We start from the raw sequence: 20,889 nt of genomic DNA on the forward strand, positions 1-20,889 counted from the left end.
CTCAGCACTGCCTTCCCAACCTCTCTGCCCCCACCCCCTCTCCGGCCTATCACCCTCACCTTAACCTCCTTCCACCTATCGCATTCCCAACGCCCCTCCCCCAAGTCCCTTCTCCCTACCTTTTATCTTAGCCTGCTTGGCACACCCTCCTCATTCCTGAAGAAGGGCTTATGCACGAAACGTCGATTCTCCTGCTCCTTGGATGCTGCCTGACCTGCTGCGCTTTTCCAGCAACACATTTTTCAGCTCTGATCACCAGCATCTGCAGTCCTCACTTTCTCCTAGCATGCTGTGAGCATCTTGCCAGAGTTTGCAAGCGTGACTACATTGGTGTACATCTTGGAGGATGCAGTTATTGAATTTGGGGAGCCTCATTAAGAGACGGAAAACAAATGAAAATACATGCGTGGAATGCATATTTCATTAAAGAGATTTGAATTTTGGGACATTTGACATTCGCAAGGCAGCATGCTGAAGTAGTTGGCTCCTGACCGATCCGGTCATTCATAATTTACATGTGCAAGCAGTTCACAGGCTAATGTTGCATTGTCATTCTGACAGGCTGGAAGGAACCAGTGTGCATTTTTAACTTTGCCACTGATCAGGACTATTGATTCAAAATCTATCCTTGCATCGGTGTCCTGAGCCTGTTAATGTTGGCATTGTGATATGTCCAATCTGGTGTGGTACCTGCTAGTCCTGTGTGTGCATCCACTCGAGCACAGGAGCCAGCTGAATTGCTTGACCAGCCTCTTATCAACTAGTGCTGTTATAGTACCTGTACCAGCAAGTTAGCAATGATTCTCAAAGAGCTTTTTAGTTGCAATGACAGACTTGCATTGAGATAGACTTTGATATTGTGGAACGCATTGAACATGCCTGTCTTGAGAGGCAACCCCTGTTTCTGACTATCCTTTTGTCTGGGATACTGAAATACCCACCACTGCTTTAAAAATATTTCTTTGGTAGACTGATCCAGAAAACCCAGGAAAAAATGCTTTAACTTGTTAACAGAAGCATAAGCCAGTTTGTGTATTTGCTACAAAATTGGCTAATGTTCATAAAATTCAAAAACTTGGAAGCAAGCTATTAATCATGTAAGTTTCTGTTGCATTTAAATATAAACTTGATCCAGCTTCATATGAGCACCTATCTCTATTTGAAATGCTACTAGGCTGGTCTTCTACGAACACAACTAAGATATGAACTTTTGAAGTTCTGATGAAGGTTGCTGTACCCTAAATGTAATTTCTGATTTCTGTCCACAGATGCTACCGGACCTGCTAAGGTTTCCCAGAGATTTCTGTTTTATGAACTTGGAATGTTCCTTACTATATGAAATTGGGCACTTTATTCAATTAGGAGTGAATTATGAGAGGTCAATCACTAGTTATATCACCGCTTTGTATCTTTCTGAAACAGGTTACATGCCTTGCTTGTGACAACAAATCCAACACGATTGAATCCTTCTGGGACCTTTCTCTAGAATTTCCTGAGAGATACCACTGCAATGGGAAAGAAGCTGCTTCCCAGTATCCTTGTTCATTGACAGAAATGTTGGCAAAATTCACAGAGACAGAAGCCTTGGAAGGGAAAATTTATGCCTGTAACCAGTGCAACAGTGAGTAAAGAGCGTGTACTGGATATGTTTCCTGGAGATTTAGAATTAAAGAACAACCTGGTATTCTTTCTGTATTTGCATCACTGTTTAGTATCAGACTGTTAAAATTGAGTAGCAGCTGTGTCCTAAACTGGAGAAAGTTCAATTTAACGTGGTGTAGCAGGTAAAGAAAATATTTCTCTTAGTTCAAGTTTGGCCATTTCAGAAGGCAGTTGAGAGTCAACCACATTGCTGTGGGTTAGGAGTTGCATAAAGACCATGCAAGGATAGCAGATTTCTTTCCCTAAAAGACATTAATGAATGAGTTATATTTTTACAACAATCAATATCAAAATTAGTTTATGGCTCCTATTACCGAGGTAAGCTTATGTTTCACATATTTGTCTGCATACCAACAGCTCACATTCTTTCACTATTTAAAATATATTCTGCTCATTTATCTTTCCCTCCAAACCAATAACTTAGCACTTCCCCATTTGCTGTTTTCCTGTCCATGCACTTAAGAATTGTGCCTTTGCATCTACCTCCATTTACTTTCCCATTGAACTTTGTATCAAGTGAACTTGAATCCTCCACTCAGTCCTCTCCTATAACTCAGTAATACAGATAGTGACTAACTGGACCCCAGCATCTGGGCAGTCATCCGTTTCTGTGACTGAAAATGATTGTTTCATGTATGTGTAGTATCATCCATCTGTTCTAATGTGGCTTTGAAGTCTGATTGCAGACTTGGCTTTCTGCAGGTTTGGATAGGATCAGTTAGAGTCATGGAGTTAACAAGCATGGAAACAAACCCTTTAGTCCAAATAGTCCACACGTACAAATTCCCAAACCACCACCTGCCTGTGCTTGGCTCATATCCCTCTAAGCCTTTTCTAGTCATGAACTTCATAGAATCCCTACAGTGTGGAAACAGACCATTTGGTCCAACAAGTCCACACCGACCCTCCGAAGAGTAACCCAGACAGATCCATTCTTCTTCCTCTATTACTCTACATGTACCCCTGACTTATGCCCCTAACATACACATCCCTGAACACTATGGGCAATTTAGTATGGCCAATTCACCTAACCTGAACGTCTTTGGATTGTGGGAGAAAACTGGAGCACCTGGAGGAAACCCGCGCAGACACGGAGCAAATGTCATACAGTTGTCTGAGGCTGGAATTGAACCTGGGTCCCTGGCGCTGTGAGGCTAACCACTGAGCCACCGTGCTGCCCTTATCCAAATGTCTTTTAAATATTGTAGCTGTACCTGCATCCATCACTTTCTCTGACCGTTCTAGCTGTACCTGCATCCATCACTTTCTCTGACCGTTCATTCCACACATGAGCCATTGTTTTTTTTAAGAAAAGGTTGTCCCTCATGTCCTCTTTAAATTTTTTTCACTTCTCTCCTTAAAAATAAATGTTCCCTATTTTCGAATTTCCCCTATAGAAAAGGGAAAAGACCCTTGTCATTCACCATATGTATATACCCAAGATTTTATGAACCTAATAAGGTCATCCCTCAACTTCCTATGTTCTAGTGAAAAATGTCCCAATTTTTCTGGTCTTTTTTTTTTTCTCAAACCCTCCATTCCCAGCAACATCCTGGTAAATCTTTGCTGTACCCTCTCCAGTTTAATAATATCCTTCCTATAACACTTATTGTTGACTTTGCCCAATCTCTGTGTCTTGCCTTGTGATGCACACTCAGAACAGCTTGCTGATCTGAAAATGCTCCCTTTATTCCAACACACTTTCTTCTTTGTCTAATCCTCAATTCTTGTTTAAATTTTTTTGCTCCAGTCTCTAGTCAGGATTGTGTACCTTATTCAAATACATAATATGCTGTTCCTTCTCTCCTGTTCTATTAATTACTATTTAGACGACTTCCACACAAACAGGATTTACCTTTTCATAAACCTGTGACTCTATGCTTTCGTTACCATGCTCTGAATCATTCCAACAATTTCCTGACAATCGATTTTGTGCTGACTAGCCTATAGTCTCCTTCTTTCTCCTCCACTGCTGAATAGTGTTGTAATCCATGGCAACAGTTAAGAACTTGGGGAATTTTTGAAGGCTGCAATCAAAATTTCTAGGAATCTGGCCTGGGGGTATATCCATTTCTAGTTCCACTTATTTTCGTCAGGATTATTTATTTACTGATCTTCACACTGTTCTTTGGGATGTTTTGGTTGTCTTCTCCGATGAAACTAGATGCTTGTTTGTTGTCTCCACTTCCTTATTCCCTATGCAGCAAATTTCCATTTTAAGTTGCTCTAATTTAAGTTGTTCCTCTTTAAAGTTGGTCACTTGACAGGGCCTGTATGTAGTCTGGCATTGGAAGTTGAGTTTTAAGTTTTTGTGCTGGGTCTGACTTCTGCCTGCGTGACCTGATTTGGCTCCATTTTGGATGGTCCTCTGCTCCTCCCTGACCCACCCTCTGTCTGCTGATCCTTCCACTTCTTCCTACTGCAAGGCAAGGCAAAGCTGCTCTTCGTGCCCCTCGCTATTCGTTTCAGTCTGCACTCACAGCGAGAGTTCGGTAAGGCCCCGAGCCTGAAGGCCCCAGTGAAGAAGGGCACGGAGCAGGATGTGGGGTGCTATCTTCACTTGGTATCTGTAGTCAGGACACTTTGTTTTTCCTGTGGGGTTTTGTTCCTTAAGGAGATTTATTTCTTGCAAATTGTTAACTAATTAGTTCAATATTTGCTGTTGCATATCTGGCAACACATCTTCCAGTTTAATGTCCCAATCTACCTTAGCCAGCTCACCCTTCATATTTATAGAGTAGTTGAGACAAACAAATAAATACATTTACAGGGAAGTTAAGGAAGTACATGTAATGAAGAAAATAAAAGCATTGTGGGATAGTAGGGTCAGAGGGAATGCATGTGAAGCCTAATCAACATGTGCCTATTGGGCTGTATAGCCTGGTTTTCATGCTGTTAATTCAATCTAATCGGAAATTTAAATTTAAACATGGAATAAAGAGCAGAGTGGCAGCATTTGACCAAGTGGGGTGTCAAGGAGCCCTAGCAAAACAGGAATCAAGGGGAATCAGAGGGCAAACTGTCTCTGCTGGTTGGAGCCATATTGGTAGTTGCTTTGTCACAAGGAGTTTGTAAGTCAGTATCTGTGGTTTTTCATTGATAAAATGAAGATTTCTTGGAAATGTATTTGGTGTTTATTGCTGGAAGCTCATGATTGTGATCTTCACAAAATAACCCATAACTGCTGTTACGTGACCATTGTTAATGACTCCGTTATTCTGCTATAGCATAAGGCATACTTAGAGTAAGGGATTGGAATTGATTGCAGTCCTGACTGGCTAAGGGTAATGAGCTCCCTTCCCTGGAGAACATTAGTAGACCAGGTGAAGTTTACTGTTTTCTTTCCTAGAATTACCACCAAATACCAGATTTGTTGAATTCCGTTCACAACCCTCATTATCAGATTTTGAACTGATTAAAGGACGTGGGTTTTCTAATCTAATACTTCAGACCAATTCCTCAGTTCAGCTGTTTATCTTGGGTGTGCCATTGCAAGAGAGTAGGTCTCTGTTTAATGTTCTCCAGTGGCCCGGTTTTATGAGCTGTTATGACCACTGTTTGACTTTTTGCATTTTTGATCACTAGGGAAGTGCTTGCACTTAGTGTCATAACTGGTTTCCCTCCTTGTTCAGAGAACCACCTTTGACCTCAATTATCATTGTTCTGGGCTTGCTCGAATCTTTTTTTAGATATGGGTGTCACTGTCTGGACTGGCATTTATTACCAGTCTTGAATTGTCCTTGAAAAGATGGTGGTCAGCTACCTTAGAATCGTGGGATCATAGACTCTTAGTACAGAAGTCGTCCTACAGCCCATCATGTCTGTATCACCACCGATGTGCCATTATCCATTATAGTGCATTATAGTCCCACCTTCCTGCACTAGGTCCATAGCCATCTTTGACCCACTTCATTTGGGGGTAGGGAAACCCAAAATACCATTTTAGTGATATTGAAGGAACGCTAATAAATATCATGTTTTTTTTTGATGGAGATGGTCATGACTTTGGAAGGTGTGGTCTGAGAAGTCTTGGTAAATTTCTACAGTGCATCTTGTGGATAGTACACACTGCTGCTGATAGTACACACTGCGGCACGGTGGCACAGTGGTTAGCACTGCTGCCTCACAGTGCCAGAGACCTGGGTTCAATTCCCGCCTCAGGCGACTGACTGACTGTGTGGAGTTTGCACGTTCTCCCCGTGTCTGCGTGGGTTTCCTCCGGGTGCTCTGGTTTCCTCCCACAGTCACAAAGATGTGCAGGTCAGGTGAATTGGCCATGCTAAATTGCCCGTAGTGTTAGGTTAAAAGGGGTAAATGTATGGGTATGGGTGGGTTACGCTTCGGCGGGTCGGTGTGGACTTGTTGGGCCGAAGGGCCTGTTTCCACACTGTAAGTAATCTAAATCTAAATCTAAATTGATGGTAGAGGGAGCGAATGTTTGTGGATGTGGCGCTAATCAAGCGGCTGCTTTGTCCTGGATGATGTCGAGCTGTTCAAGTGTCTTTCGAGTGCCTATAGTCCAGGCAAGTAGGGAGTGTTCCATCACACTCTTGACTTAGGCCTTGTAGATAGTGGACAGACTATTGGGAGGTCAGGAGGTGAGCTATTCACTGCAGTATTCCTGGACTCTGACCTGGTTTTATAGCCATAATATTCATATGGATAGTGCATTTCCTTTTCTGATCAATGGTGAGGGATTCAGTGATGGTAACACCATTGAATTTCAGGGGGCTTGTAGGAGAGGGTATTTGTCTGGCATTTGTGTGGCACCATTTGTGTGGCCCCCTCAACACAAGCCTGGATGTTATCCATGTCATGCTGCATTTGAGCATGGGCGCTTCAGTATCTAAGGAGTCACGAATGGTGTTGAATATTGTGCAATTGGCAGTGAGCATCCTCACTTCTGACTGTTTGAAGGAGCAATGGTAATTGATGAAGCAACTGAAAAAGGTTGGTCCAAGGGTAGTACCCTAAGGGATACTGCAAGGATGTCCATGAGCAGAGTCAATGATTTCCAACATTTTTTTTACCAGGTGTGATTGCAACCAATGGAGAACTCTCCTCCTGGATCCCATCGACTCCAGTTTTGCTAGGGCTCCTTGATGCAATACCCAGCCAAATGCAGCCTTGATGTCAACGGCTGTCATTTTCACCTCATCTCTGGAATTCAGCTCTTTGTCCATGTTTGGACCAAGGCTGTAATGAGGGTCAGGAGCTGACTGGAATCCGAACTGGGCATCACTGAGGATGCTGTTGTTGAGCAAGCGCTGCTTAATAGCACTGCTGTTTGCACCTTCCATCACTTTACTAATGATCGGGAATAGGCTGAGGTAGTAACTTGCTGGGTTAGATTTGTCCTGCCCTTTTGTGTACAGGACATACCTGGACATTTTACCATGTCAGGCTAGGGGTGCCAAGTTCTGGAGCACAACTCTTTAGAACTGTTGCATCCTCCTCTTACTGAGTAAAGACAGATGTGAAGTATTCACATTAACAGTATCAATGTCCTCTGGCTTCCTGCAAAGATTGGCCCCATGCTTCCCAGTCAGCCCTACACTTTCCTTGGTCATTCTCTTCCCACGGGGGACATACCTGTAAGCTTATCTTGGGGTTCTCTGTAATCTTACCCTTTCATGGCCACTCTCTTTGGTTTCCTAACTGCTTTCTTGAGGTCCCTTCCCACACAGCACTTTATTCCTCTGGGGCCTCTGTTTTCCTCCTTTTGTACCTGTTACATCTTTATTGTACAAAAAGGAAAAAACTAATGAAGAGTACATCTCTATTGGAGGTGGAAAATTGCTACCCTTGAGTTTGCTCAATGCTGACATGGTTGTCAGAACTTAAAATTGTAATTGCCGCCACAGCATTTCTTAGCTTCAAAATAGTCTGTTCTGCTATAATACAGTAGTTCTGTTCTTGTACAGTCCCATGTTATAAAAAAAAATCACATAACAGCACCATTTAAACTAATGGGACCAGAATCACGTTATAATCAATACACACTTTAAAAGCTCGCCCTGTAGAAAGTGTCCTCAATTCGTCAATCATATTATGATGAGTTTGCATTAACGGAGCGTGTGTTATAGCAGAACAGTATTGTGCCCAATATTTTAAATTCTAATTTTGCTCAATTCCATGTGTTTAGGTATGGATTAACTTGCATTCAGACACAATTGTATGTCCTAAAATATTTCATAGTGAATTAGTTCTGAGAAATATAATGACTAAAAACAGCAGAGAAAATGCAAAGCTTTTTCAACACAAACACTAAAATATTTCTGATTTTGGATTCCCCTTTAACACTGCCAAAAATGATGTAGTCTGAGTATTTTCAAAGATACTTTTCTCAATTCTTATTACATTTGTCAACAAATTTATACTCCTTTTGGAGAGTTCAGGGTGCGGACATTTTGGTTTAGCCTTTCTATACCACCACATCTTCCTAATGCCAGTGAAAATGGCACCTGGGATTTCTGGGTTAGCAGCCAGAAACACTCATCGCTTGTGTTATATCATCCTGGTTGATGTGCTCAATGTGCCCTGGAATTTGAAATGTTCATTGTAAACCATTCAGTAGGCTTCATGTCTGGCACCAGCTTCATCTATTTCACATTTAAAACTCAACATTGTAACCGAGAATTGACTATACTGCTAAATTTGAATTCTGATGCATCAGTGATGCAGCATTTAATGAATTTCATTGGAGCCTTTATCAAGTATGATGTTCAAATATTGCCTCATGTTCTAGGAAACCGCAGGAAGTCATCTTCAAAACCATTGGTCCTGACTGAAGCTCAGAAACAGCTAATGGTCCACAAACTGCCTCAGGTTATGCGACTACACCTCAAACGCTTTCGGTAATTAAACTGGTTTTTGTCTTAAAGTTAGAACATAGAACATAGACTAGATATATAGAAGGTAATGGCAAAACTGGGGGGGGCGGGGTTAGATAATGCATCGTGAAAAGAAAACCGTAAATTCTGGAAAGGGTGAAATTCTGGAAAGGGTGAAAATAGATAAGTCCCCTGGGCCTGATGGCATTTATCCTAGGATTCTCTGGGAAGCAAGGGAGGAGATTGCAGAGCCATTGGCCTTGATTTTTATGTCCTCTTTGTCTACAGGAGTAGTGCCAGAAGACTGGAGGATAGCAAGTGTGGTTCCCTTGTTCAAAAAGGGGAGTCGGGATAACCCTAGTAACTATAGGCCGGTGTGTCTCACTTCTGTTGTGGGCAAAGTCTTAGAGAGAATTGTAAGGGATAGGATTTATGCACATCTGGATAGGAATAATGTGATCAAGGATAGTCAGTATGGTTTTGTGAAGGGCAGGTCGTGCCTCACAAACCTTATTGAATTCTTTGAAAAGGTGACGAAGGAGGTTGATGAGGGGAAAGTGGTAGATGTGGTATATATGGATTTTAGTATGGCGTTTGATAAGGTTCCCCATGGTAGGCTACTGCAGAAAATACGGAGATATGGCATTGAGGGTGAGTTGGAGGTTTGGATTAGGAATTGGCTGGATGGAAGAAGACAGAGGGTAGTAGTTGATGGCAAAGTTTCTTCATGGAGTGCCGTCACTAGCGGTGTTCCGCAAGGATCTGTTTTAGGACCATTGCTGTTTGTCATTTATAAAAATGACAAACAGCAATTGTCCCAAAACAGATCCTTGCGGAACACCGCTAGTGACGGCACTCCATGAAGAAACTTTGCCATCAACTACTACCCTCTGTCTTCTTCCATCCAGCCAATTCCTAATCCAAACCTCCAACTCACCCTCAATGCCATATCTCCGTATTTTCTGCAGTAGCCTACCATGGGGAACCTTATCGAACGCCTTACTAAAATCCATATATACCACATCTACCGCTTTCCCCTCATCAACCTCCTTCGTCACCTTTTCAAAGAATTCAATAAGGTTTGTGAGGCACGACCTGCCCTTCACAAAACCATGCTGACTATCCTTGATCACATTATTCCTATCCAGATGTGCATAAATCCTATCCCTTACAATTCTCTCTAAGACTTTGCCCACAACAGAAGTGAGACTCACCGGCCTATAGTTACTAGGGTTATCCCTACTCCCCTTTTTGAACAAGGGAACCACATTTGCTATCCTCCAGTCTTCTGGCACTACTCCTGTAGACAAAGAGGACATAAAAATCAAGGCCAATGGCTCTGCAATCTCCTCCCTTGCTTCCCAACTTTTTGTAAAAAAGTTAATTTTTTTTTACAAACTTCTACTTAGGAAGTTTTAACTGTATTCTGTTTGCATGCGTTTGGTTTGTAATTGGATTTGTCACTGTGTTTGTAATTTATGCAGTTTGTCATTGCACATTGTAGGTGGTCTGGTCGCAATCACCGTGAGAAGATAGGAGTACATGTGAACTTTGACCAGCTATTAAATATGGAACCATACTGCTGCAGAGAGTTGGCAGGAGACTTTGGGTCCAACAGCTTCATATATGACCTGGCAGCTGTGGTCATGCATCACGGAAAGGGTTTTGGCTCTGGACATTATACAGCATACTGCTTCAGTACAGATGGAGGTATGTGCTTTTTGTTTGCATTGAACTTACCCAGTTGGGAAATGGCTAGTATAGGATTTGAAAACAAATTAAATCTATTAGATAATTACTTGATAACTTGTGGAATCCAAGTTTCTTTATTTGCCTGGAAATACTGAGCTCAACTCTACATATAAAAGCATTCTGGGAGCAACAACAGTATTTAAAACAAAAACATGCTGGCTTGGGAAAGAAATGGCTGCACTGTGGTTTCCATTTCCTGCTTCCTGCATAACCTCTGCAGTTTTTATGAAACAGCGTGTGGCCCAAACCTAGATCTTCCTGTGATGATAGAAGTCACACCTGTATCCATACCACTTAACAATAAATCTGGGAGCTCAGTTCGTTCACTGTTAGATGGTTAGGGCATGATGCTGAATAATGTTGGCCATGTACATTTTTAATCGCTTAGCAGCTGTAGTAGTTCATGAAAGTCCTGCCTCCTCACCTGTCCCACTCTTTTTGATGGAGTGGTGCCCTTCATACTGTACATACCCAGATGTCTTTCACTACAGCAGGGAGAGAGGCCAGTTGTCGTTTGGACTATGCCAAGTACTTAATTACAAGTGTGGAGGTGGCAGATGTGGTGACACTTCTAACTCCAAGTCAAGAGTGAGATTTGTCCAGGGGCCAGTTCTCTCCTTACTCCAATCATTTGAAGAATTTGCCTTTCCTTAATTTTCAGGAGTACACTGTTCCACCACTAAGAATTGTCTGTGACTCACTTTGTTCATGGCATTAAGTGCAGGTTTGAAGTTGTGGCCCATTGCCTGATATAAATAGATCTCTTCAGATAGGGTGGAGAAACTTGAAAACTGCCAAAGGAGGCAAAGGATCACTTGATGAATGATAGGATCCTTGGAAGCAGAGACCAGAGGACTTTAGTGTGCATATACACTGGTCACTTAACTAGTCAGGATAGATAGATTAAATGGTTAAGATATTTAGTATACTTAAAGTGTTGGTTATTCTGTAGCTAGAGTGTTGTGTGGAGTTCTGGAATCCACATTCTAGGAGGGATGTGATAGCACTGGAGTGGCTGCACAGGAGCTTTACCAGGATGTTGTCTGGGCTGGACAGTTTGTTCTGAAGGGTGATTGGACAGATTGGGATTGTTTTCCTCGTCAGGCAGCATCTAGGGAACAGAAGATTCGACGTTTCGGGCACATGCCCTTCTTCTGTCTGGGCTGGACAGTTTGTTCTGAAGGGAGATTGGACAGATTGGGATTGTTTTCCTCCAAGCAGAGGAGATTTAAAGGGGACTTGATTGAGATTTAGAAAATTATGGGGTGTAGGGTCGAAACAGACTCATCTATTTGATGGATGGAATTGGTGACTGGGGGCATAGATTTGAGGTTAGGAGCAGAAGGTTTAGTGGAGATGTGAGAAAATTTTCAACTGGAGGTGGTGGGAATCTGGAACTCATTCCTTAGAAAGGTGGTAAAGGCAGAAATCCTCAGACTACCAAACAAGTATTTAGATGTGCACTCGTGATGCCAAGGCACACATGGCTATGGGCCAAGTGCTGGAAAATGAGATTAGAATAGGTCAGGTTTTTTGACTGGCATGGATGCAATGAGCTGAAGGGGTTTTTTTTTCTGTGCTGTAAACCTCTGACTCAATTTGCTAGCTGTAAGCTGATTAGTCTGTTGAGGGGCACTCCTTGGTAATGAGCAACAATGAATATTTCCCCATAAGGGACTGAGTGAGCAGTGGAGATTGGCTGGCTGTGTGACCCTGACTTGTCCTGGACATCTTTAGCAAGAACTACTTGGGTTGTTTCAGTTTGAATCTGCCATTTGAAAAGTGGTAGTTTGTCAGTGAATTCCTGCCTTCCCCTTTCCTAGATCCAGAAGATGTCTGACAGTGGATCTTAGGAAGCTTGTCCTGTATAAGGCACCAAGCTGAAATGAATAAATTGCATTTTTGTTGAAATAATGCGCATTCAATGTTATGTCACTAATTTACTTTGTAATTGGGATTTTTGCCTCCGGTAGGTTTGTGGGTCCATTGTAACGATTCCACAGTAACGATCTGCACTGTGGATGAAGTCTGTAAAGCACAGGCCTATATTCTCTTCTATACTCACCGTCTGCCTCACAACATTAAAGTACCATCACCACCTGCCTCGCCTGGGAATGATTCAACACCAGCATCGACTTGAATGCAGCTCAGAAGTGCCGCTACTTTCTCAACGTAGTCCGTGCCTGGAGGCAACATTGTTCGAAAGATTTTCAACTATCTTGAGGATTCTGTGGAAGAGTACTTTACAGACATTTTACACAGATGGAGTTGTAACTTTCCTTTCGAATGTGTACAGTATAGTCATAAGTTTTGTAGTGTATTTTTTATCTTGCCAGAGAATTACTTGGGAGTAATTTGAGGAAATGCTTCTATTCTCTTACGTACAGTATTGTTTTAGTAATAGCCATATAGCAGAGAATTTCTATTTTTCATACATTTGATAGAGGGATTCAATAGATGAGCTCACTGTAATATTAGTAGCTCACCCCATCTGACAGACAATATGCTGTTTGGCAATGTATTAATGAGACTAACTTGTTCCTCATTCTTCCTTCACACTGAATTGTATTTCTGTAATGTTTACAGATTCACTAGCTTGGCTTTACAGTGATATGCAGCATTATTTGGTTTAACATTCTACTTTCACCTTCTTTCTGCAATGTTAAGATGGCCCTTTGCTGTACCATACATGCTCTAGTTAACCAAGCACAACCAGTGGAATTGCACAGGAGTGGCTCCTCTCCATAACTTTAAAATGGAAAAGTAATGTTCAATGTTGTATGACTGCTTTCCTATCTTCCTGAGCAAGTGAACTGTTATCTACATTCTGTATCCCTCCACTTTATCTTTGATCAACTTTTAGTATCTAAGAAATTGAATGTTATGCTGAACCCCATCATTACAGCAGAATTTATTAACTGGCACCTATCTGGCCAGAAGTGTGCTAGTTGATCAAATATTCCAGTTGATCAAGAGGCCCATGTAATCAATATAAAACACACTAAATAATAGAAACATATTTAGGGGGAATATACATCACTGCTGTACTTTATTTACAGCATAAACCACTTAAATAATAATGCAACTTTGCCATAAATAAAATGTACCACCACAGAACCTTGAAGCTTCCCTCTGACTACTGACATTGTGGTAGATTGTGATATTTGAGGAGAAATTGACTCTAAATTGAATCAGCTATTGATATTGTGTGGCCATTTGATTGAACAAGTATTTACATTGAGATAATTTTTTTAAAGTAATTGGACAGAATAATACAGTAAATTTCAGTAAAATACAATAGTCATATATGATTTTTGCCACTTTTATCGATAGTGTTGGGCTGGTTAAAACAATATTTGTTGTACTATCTTTGATCTATGACAGTTTGGAAGGACTGAAATCCATATCGCAAAACATAGAAGCATTGAAATATCATAAACAATTTCTGAAGTTTTATTTGTGTGTGGGTGTCTTGTCCTTTAGCAACAAAGTTAATTTGATTCCTGTGATGAAAATGTTTGTCTTATGTGGATAAATTGAGCAGGTTGGGCCTATACCCTCTGGAGTTTAGAAGAGTGGCAGGTGATCTAATTGAAACCTGAGGTTTTGAGAAAGGGTGGGCTAAGTGTTTCCCTTTAAAGGTAGAGCTAGTGGTTCAAAACATAGGGTCTCCCATTCAAGTTGGGGATGAGGATGCATTTCTTCTGAGTTATGTTTAGCATTTCATTTCACAGCAGTGGAGGCTATCTCACTGAGTGTTTTCAAGACTGACTCAGCTTACTTATTGACTGGGGAGTCCAGAACTATGGAGGGCAGATTGAAGAATGGAGTTGAGACCACAATCAGAGCAGCCATAATCTTATTGAATGTCACAGTAGGCTTGAGGGCCAAATGGCCTTAGTCTTTTTACATTGAGATTTCTCAGTTCACTGTTTGCCTCACTGCTGTCTGAGACTCTTGTCTCTCCCTACGTAGTCCAGACTATTATATTTCATGTCACGGTTTAGTGCTGCCACCTAGTATCTGAAATTGAAATTGAAGGCTGCTGTAGTGCTGAACCTTTGGGGTGGCACAGTGGTTAGCGCTGCTGCCTCAGCATCAGGGTCCCAGGTTCGATTCTAGCCTCGGTCAACTGTCTGTGTGGAGTTTGCAAATTCTCCCTGTTGTCTGTGTGGGTTTCCTCTGGGTGCTCCAGTTTCCTCCCACAGACGAAAATGTGCAGATCAGGCGAATTGGCCATGCTAAATTGTCCATAGTGTTAGGTGCATTAGTCAGAGAAATGGGTCTGGGTGGGTTACTGTTCAGTGGGTCGGTGTGGACTGGTTGGGCCGAAGGGCCTGTTTCCAGTGTAGGTAATCTAATCAAATCATATGTGTGTTGTTAGTATTCAATTGTTGAAGGGCTTGGGCCTGAACTCATCAAGCACCCATACCAGACACAGCAATGTGGCTCCTATAGATGATGAACACTCTTTACATTGGCGAGCCATTATCCAGAACTCCAATCTTATTGTACCCCAGCAGCTCCGCTGTGTCCTGAGGAATGTTGAGGACAACAGCCCAAGATAGCACTGAAGTTACCAAGCCTTCAACATTTGATTCTGTTTATGAATACCTGTGGAAATATCCTCAAGTTACAGAACTGAAACAAGCCCATCAATCATTGTGCTTAACCTGCAGATGAACAAATAAGATAACCACATTTGCTTTCTAGCTAATCTTGAACTATTATAGCACAACTGTAACCAATAATCTGGAAGAGAATTCCACAGCCTCCCACCTCGATGGAGGACAAATGGCTCCTGCCCTTTTATCTAAATCTTGTATAATTTTGTATGTTCTCTCATCATAGATGTCTTAACTACCGGAAGTAGTCACCTATTATCCTTTCTGTTCACGACACTTTTGTTTGTATCCTAAAGAAATCAGTGGCTTTTTTATTAATGGATTTGAATTTATTTCCCAAATGCAGTACTTTGCTTTGTCATATATCCTGATGTATTTCTGATGAAGGGCTTTTGCCCGAAACGTCGATTTTCCTGCTCCATGGATGCTCCCTGAACTGCTGTGCTTTTTCAGCACCTCTAATCCAGAATCTGGTTTCTAGCATCTGCAGTCATTGTTTTTACCTATATATTTATCTTGCCCACATGTATATGGTTATTTGCCATTTAAATACTTGTAGTATGTTTGAATAATACTGATGTATACTGCCAAAGTATAGCAAAACAAGACATTTAAACTCTGGTTCTGACCAAATTTTCCCTGCATCCAGAGGTTTGTGCTCCGAGCAGAGGGTAAAGTTGCTGATTTGTAAACATTTTGACAAACATGAGACCTGCATCATGGATTGTAAAAACATGAATGCCTAAATGCAGCTTTCTCTGCTACACCTTGAACCTTTTTTCACCAGATGTTTATCTGTCAGCGGTATAGCAGATATTTAATCCATCATATCTATGCCAACTGTCTACTGAAGGAATCCTGAAGTTATCCACTGCCTGCCTGTCTCAAGCTCTGTCTTCCTTTACTTTATTGTGACCATCTTGAGCCATGCTTCTGTTTTTCAAATGCTGTTTGAACCTGTACCTTGGAACAATATATCTCTAAACAATGTCATGAAATCCAATGCAAGTTGAGTGGAAAGTCTAAACTTGAATGTAACATACTGGAGAGACTCAATCTGTTTAATATAGAAATAAGTTGCATTTATATAACTTTTTAAAGAAACATCCCAGTAGCGTTGTGTTTTGAGTAAGTTGGTTGTGAAAATCAGCATACATTTGAGGTACCCTGTACTTTAAAGGGACCTTCCTTTGTGGAACTTGGAAGTTTTAAAATGCTGATTGCACAGTGAAATGTTCCTTGTGCAGGTATTTATGGCCAAATTGATGGATACTGACCCATATTCTGGGTAAATGTGCAATAATGCATTTGCTCAACATGTAGAATTACATTAAGGTAGCTTTATTCCCTTATGTACTTTTTTAATGTGTGCAGCCTCAGGCGACTGTGTGGAGTTTGCACATTCTCCCTGTGTCTGCATGGGTTTCCTCTGGGTGCTCCGGTTTCCTCCCACAGTCCAAAGATGTGCAGGTCAGGTGAATTGGCCATGCTAAATTGTCTGTAGTGTTAGGTAAATGTAGGGATATGGGTGGTTTGCGCTTCGGTGGGTCGGTGTGGACTATTTGGGCCGAAGGGCGTGTTTCCACACTGTAAAGTAATCTAATCTAAAACCTGAGCATAAGTCAATCACAGTGCAGTCAATTGAGCAAATTTTTGGATTCTACTATTTTGGATTCTACTATTACTTTTCCATGCCTGTTATTTTCCAGTCTAACCCTGCACCTAGATCCTGTTGTAAGCATCCTGTCTCGTCACTCTAGTATTTTCCTCTTTTTGCTGGTCCATTTGGAAGTGAGTCATAATGTGGCTTTGAATCCACATACTCCAAATTGCTAAAATCAAATACTGGATTATATTTTGAAAAGCTTTTTCAGCTAGTGTCTAACTCTTAAGGGTACAGTAACAATTAACTGTCATTAAATGGCTCATAGATTGTAATGTGCCATCCCACATATCACTCCTGTTGACTTTATTATAGTAAGGGTTGGTTTTGACATTTGAAATATTATCAACTTGCCTAACCTTGTGCTGTGCAAAGTCCCTGGATTGCTCATAATTTGATCATGGTAGTATAATAACTTTCTCATCCAGCCTCAGCTGCTGGTTGTAAAGTATTCCTTAATAGTCAGTTCTATATTATTTTCTAAAATTCTGTTTGAGGGCTAAATTTTTATCTATTTTCTTAAAATTATTACATTCTGTTGACCATGTCTCTGGGACTTTGTACAGTGAGAATACTCTATTTTTTACAGATTTCAAGCAAAATACAGGGATTTTCTTCTGCGATCTTGGAGATGAGGGAATTGTTCTAAATCCTTAAACAATAGTAGTAAAAATACTTAATAGTTGTGCCAAAAAAATTAGGGCACCAAGCAGAAAATGGAAGATTGTCTGTCTCAACCAAGGATTTTCATTTTTGAGCTTGTTTTTCAAATATGCAGCTAGTATCCCAGTTGAACTACTTGCATGTACAGTTTGTGCATTAATGAACAAGTTGAACTATGTCACATAGCTCATTTAAGAGTAGAAAAATCTGCTTTCAAACCTGATTTGTTAATTGACAAACTTGTTGCTAGTTGTAAATTGTTGGTTGTCATAAATTAATTCTATGCAAAATTGTTACCTCAACTTCTAGATATTTTACCTCAATAAAATGTTTAAAACAAAAGACAGCTATGAGCATTGTTCAGTGTTTTAAATTTATAAGAGTGGGAGATGCAGGTAGAAGTGCAGCACCCAGTAAAATGCATGTGGTACTTTGTCATGCCTGACTAGTGAGCTACAACCCCATATTCACCAGGCAGTGAATTGTTAATTTTTCAATTAAATGTCTCTGGCTAAAGAACTTTTCATGCTTGCCTAGCCAGTAACACACACATCCCATGAATGAACTTTTTAAAAAAAAGTCTCCACAAACAGCAGTGACACAATAACAGGAGTGGCAATAGCTACAATGGTGGCTAGTACACATATACCCTCAATAACATTCCAAAGGGAGAAATGGAACTTTGAATCTCTTCTCCATAAAGCAACTGACACACCATTACTGAGGAAGTGCTAGAATGCTCAAATAGTATTGTTTTTAAAAACTGACAATATTCTCAACAAATTATTGAGAATTCAGACAACCCACTCAAATGTTAAGTTGATTAAAAAGACTTAATTTAACTAGTGCTTACAAATTCTGACTTCAAATTCCCAATCCTCTAACATTGCATTTGTCTTAAAATACATGACTTCATCTTTCTCTCCCAGTACTTCATGATAGGCCCCTATACATGTGTGTCCATTCCAGTGCTGGTCTAACTCCTTGTTAGTAAAGGACTCAGCAGCAGTGAAATCAACTATTTAGCAAAACCCAAGAGGAATTTACAAATCTCAAATCTGGTAGTCCAGACAGGGAGCAAGTCAATGTGGAGGCCCTGAATAGAACTTGAGATTCAAATTTCCATGTAGAAACAGTTCATAAATAAAACTGCAATGGGATATCATGCAGGTGTTTTCATTTCTTCCAGGAACTTCACCTTCTACATCGTGACATATTCAAGGACAAGTAGAACCAGTATCACAACAGAAATTAACTTTTATTTTTATTAAATTGTTTGCCGGGGTATTTAGAAGACAGTCAAGAATGAAGGTATTTGCATAAGTTATATTCAATACCACTTTCTATATAAAAAGCCTCTGCAAAATACTGGAGAAAGTTGAACTCAGAGGTGCATTTACTCTCTTACAACAAAGCAGCACCCATGCTCCTGAACATGTCAGTACCCGATTTGACTTCCTGCATTAATCCAGCAGCAGACAATCTGTGGGCAGATATTCCAACCCACTTGGAGATGCCAGTATTCAGTTATGTTTTATATTAATCCATCAGTGGGAAAGTGCAAGGAACAAGTCCTGTCAACATAAAAAAAGTTCCTATACATCAGAAACCTTTTATTAAAAATTTTTGGAGTAGATGGAAATACAGGCTCATCCTCCTCATTGTTACCCTCTAAAACATGGCAAACCTAAACCTGGTCCATCATAAAACAAACTGGTAGAACGATGCAGATGGAACCATTCACACAGTGCTGGTCAGCACAGCAAAGTCAAACGATGGAGGTGCTCAGTAATCGTCCCCACGGCTCACAACTTCTTTACACGTCGGGCGAAGCAGAATAGTGTGCTCAAACTGTGCCGTATATGAGCCTTTGATATCGCACAATGGAGGGTATGGATCCACTATACCCAGATCACAGAGATTCTTCAAGGCCATGAGGTATTTGCTCTCCCCCAAACGGTCTAGCCACCGGCGACAGAAAGCAAGAGTCCCAAAGTTCTCATTGATAACATTCAGGAGGTGTTTTGCTCGTGGAAGTCTAAAATACAGCACAATGAACAGCATTAAATGATAAGCTAATTAAACCTATTCCTCAACAGTTAAAAATTAATTGCGAGATACATCTGAGGCAATCGCTCAATATCATCAGTCTAGATAGCATTTATTCAGCAGTAAAATGATCTTTCAGTCAAGCTGAACTATCCATTCTCTAAGTTGATCTCTGGTGTGGGGTTTCAGAGGAAACACATCAGATGAAAAAAAAAATTCTTAACTGCTTTCTACTTTAATGATGACAGGTAGAGTTTATTCTTTGGATACAATCAGTAATTGGTCGCAATCTGCACCAGTTGAGGTGTTTTCCTTTCCCACCTGACTCACCGCAGAGTGTCTGGCAAACCTACTCCATCATTGACGTAGTATATGCCAAGTCAGAGTACGTTTTAGAATGCACTCAAACGTTTACTTAAACACAACTTCCTTAATATATTATAGAATCAAACTGGCAGTTTGAATAATAACAGCTTAAAATTCAGAGAAGCCAAAAAACAGAAATTGCTGGAAAAGCTCGACAGACCTGGCAGCACCTGTGCAGAGAATCAGAGTTAACGCTTCCGGTCTGGTGAGCGTTCCTCTGGACTGCTGAGCTTTTCCAACAATTTCTGTTTTTCTTTCTGATTTATAGCATCCTCAGTTCTTTCAGTTTTTTTAAAAAAAAGTTCACACTGTTACAATGCACAAAGGCCATTTGACCCATTGTATCTTGTACCACAATAAAAGTAATCACATCCACAGTAACCAGATATTTAACAGCAAAAATTACAACTATTTGTCAGTTACAATGGTGTACTCTAGCTTTAGATTATATTACAGTGTGGAAACAGGCCCTTCGGCCCAACAAGTCCACACCGACCCGCCGAAGCGAAACCCACCCATACCCCTACATTTACCCCTTACCTAACACAATGGGCAATTTAGTATGGCCAATTCACCTGACCCTGCACATCTTTGGACTGTGGGAGGAAACCGGAGCACCCGGAGGAAACCCACGCAGACACGGGGAGAACGTGCAAACTCCACACAGTCAGTCGCCTGAGGCGGGAATTGAACCCGGGTCTCTGGCGCTGTGAGGCAGCAGTGCTAACCACTGTGCCACCGTGCCGCCCACCGTGCTGCTCCACTTTAGTGGAGTAAAAATTCAAAACATGTCCATTTGTATCCTTGCGCCAAAATAATGTTTAATATTTAGAGCTTTCTGGGAGATTTGTTGAATAAACTGTTGAATAAAGGGAACTATGGAGCTATGAGGGAGGAGCTGGCCAAAGTTCAATGGTGCAATACCTTAGCTGGGATGACAGTGTAAAAACAATGGCAGATATTTGTGTGTATAATGCAGGATCAGTTCATTCCAATAGGGAAGAAAAATCCTAGGAGGAGGCATGGGTGGCCGTGGCTGACGAGGGAAGTTAAGAAACATATAAAGTTAAAAGAGAAAAAGTATAACATAGCAAAGATAAGTGGGAAAACGGAGGACTGGGAAGCTTTTAAAGAATAACAGAGGATTACTAAGAAGGAAATATGCAGAGAAAAAATGAGGTACAAAGGTAAACTGGCCAAAAATATGAAGGAGGATAGTAAAAGCTTTTTTAGGTATGTGAAAAGCAAAAAAATGGTTAAGACTAAAATTGGGCCC

General features: G+C 40.9%; 2 protein-coding genes across 2 annotated transcripts in view; one reads left to right on the plus strand and one right to left on the minus strand.

Moving 5' to 3' along the window:
- The window catches only part of usp44 (ubiquitin specific peptidase 44), a 48,526-nt gene extending 34,149 nt beyond the window's left edge, over positions 1 to 14,377 (plus strand). Inside the window, exons 3-6 of the mRNA XM_043713306.1 lie at positions 1,423 to 1,621; positions 8,411 to 8,519; positions 10,000 to 10,205; positions 12,221 to 14,377. Of these exons, the coding sequence (XP_043569241.1) occupies positions 1,423 to 1,621; positions 8,411 to 8,519; positions 10,000 to 10,205; positions 12,221 to 12,387 (681 nt within the window). The 3' untranslated portion in view covers positions 12,388 to 14,377. The remainder of the gene's footprint in view (positions 1 to 1,422; positions 1,622 to 8,410; positions 8,520 to 9,999; positions 10,206 to 12,220) is intronic.
- Positions 14,378 to 18,436: 4,059 nt separating this feature from the next.
- The window catches only part of metap2a (methionyl aminopeptidase 2a), a 14,947-nt gene continuing 12,494 nt past the window's right edge, over positions 18,437 to 20,889 (minus strand). The window contains exon 8 of the mRNA XM_043713307.1: positions 18,437 to 19,236. Coding sequence (XP_043569242.1) covers positions 18,984 to 19,236 — 253 coding nt within the window. The 3' untranslated portion in view covers positions 18,437 to 18,983. The remainder of the gene's footprint in view (positions 19,237 to 20,889) is intronic.

This window comes from Chiloscyllium plagiosum, chromosome 23, assembly GCF_004010195.1.
Source record: "Chiloscyllium plagiosum isolate BGI_BamShark_2017 chromosome 23, ASM401019v2, whole genome shotgun sequence".
Classification (NCBI taxonomy): Eukaryota; Metazoa; Chordata; class Chondrichthyes; order Orectolobiformes; family Hemiscylliidae; genus Chiloscyllium; species Chiloscyllium plagiosum.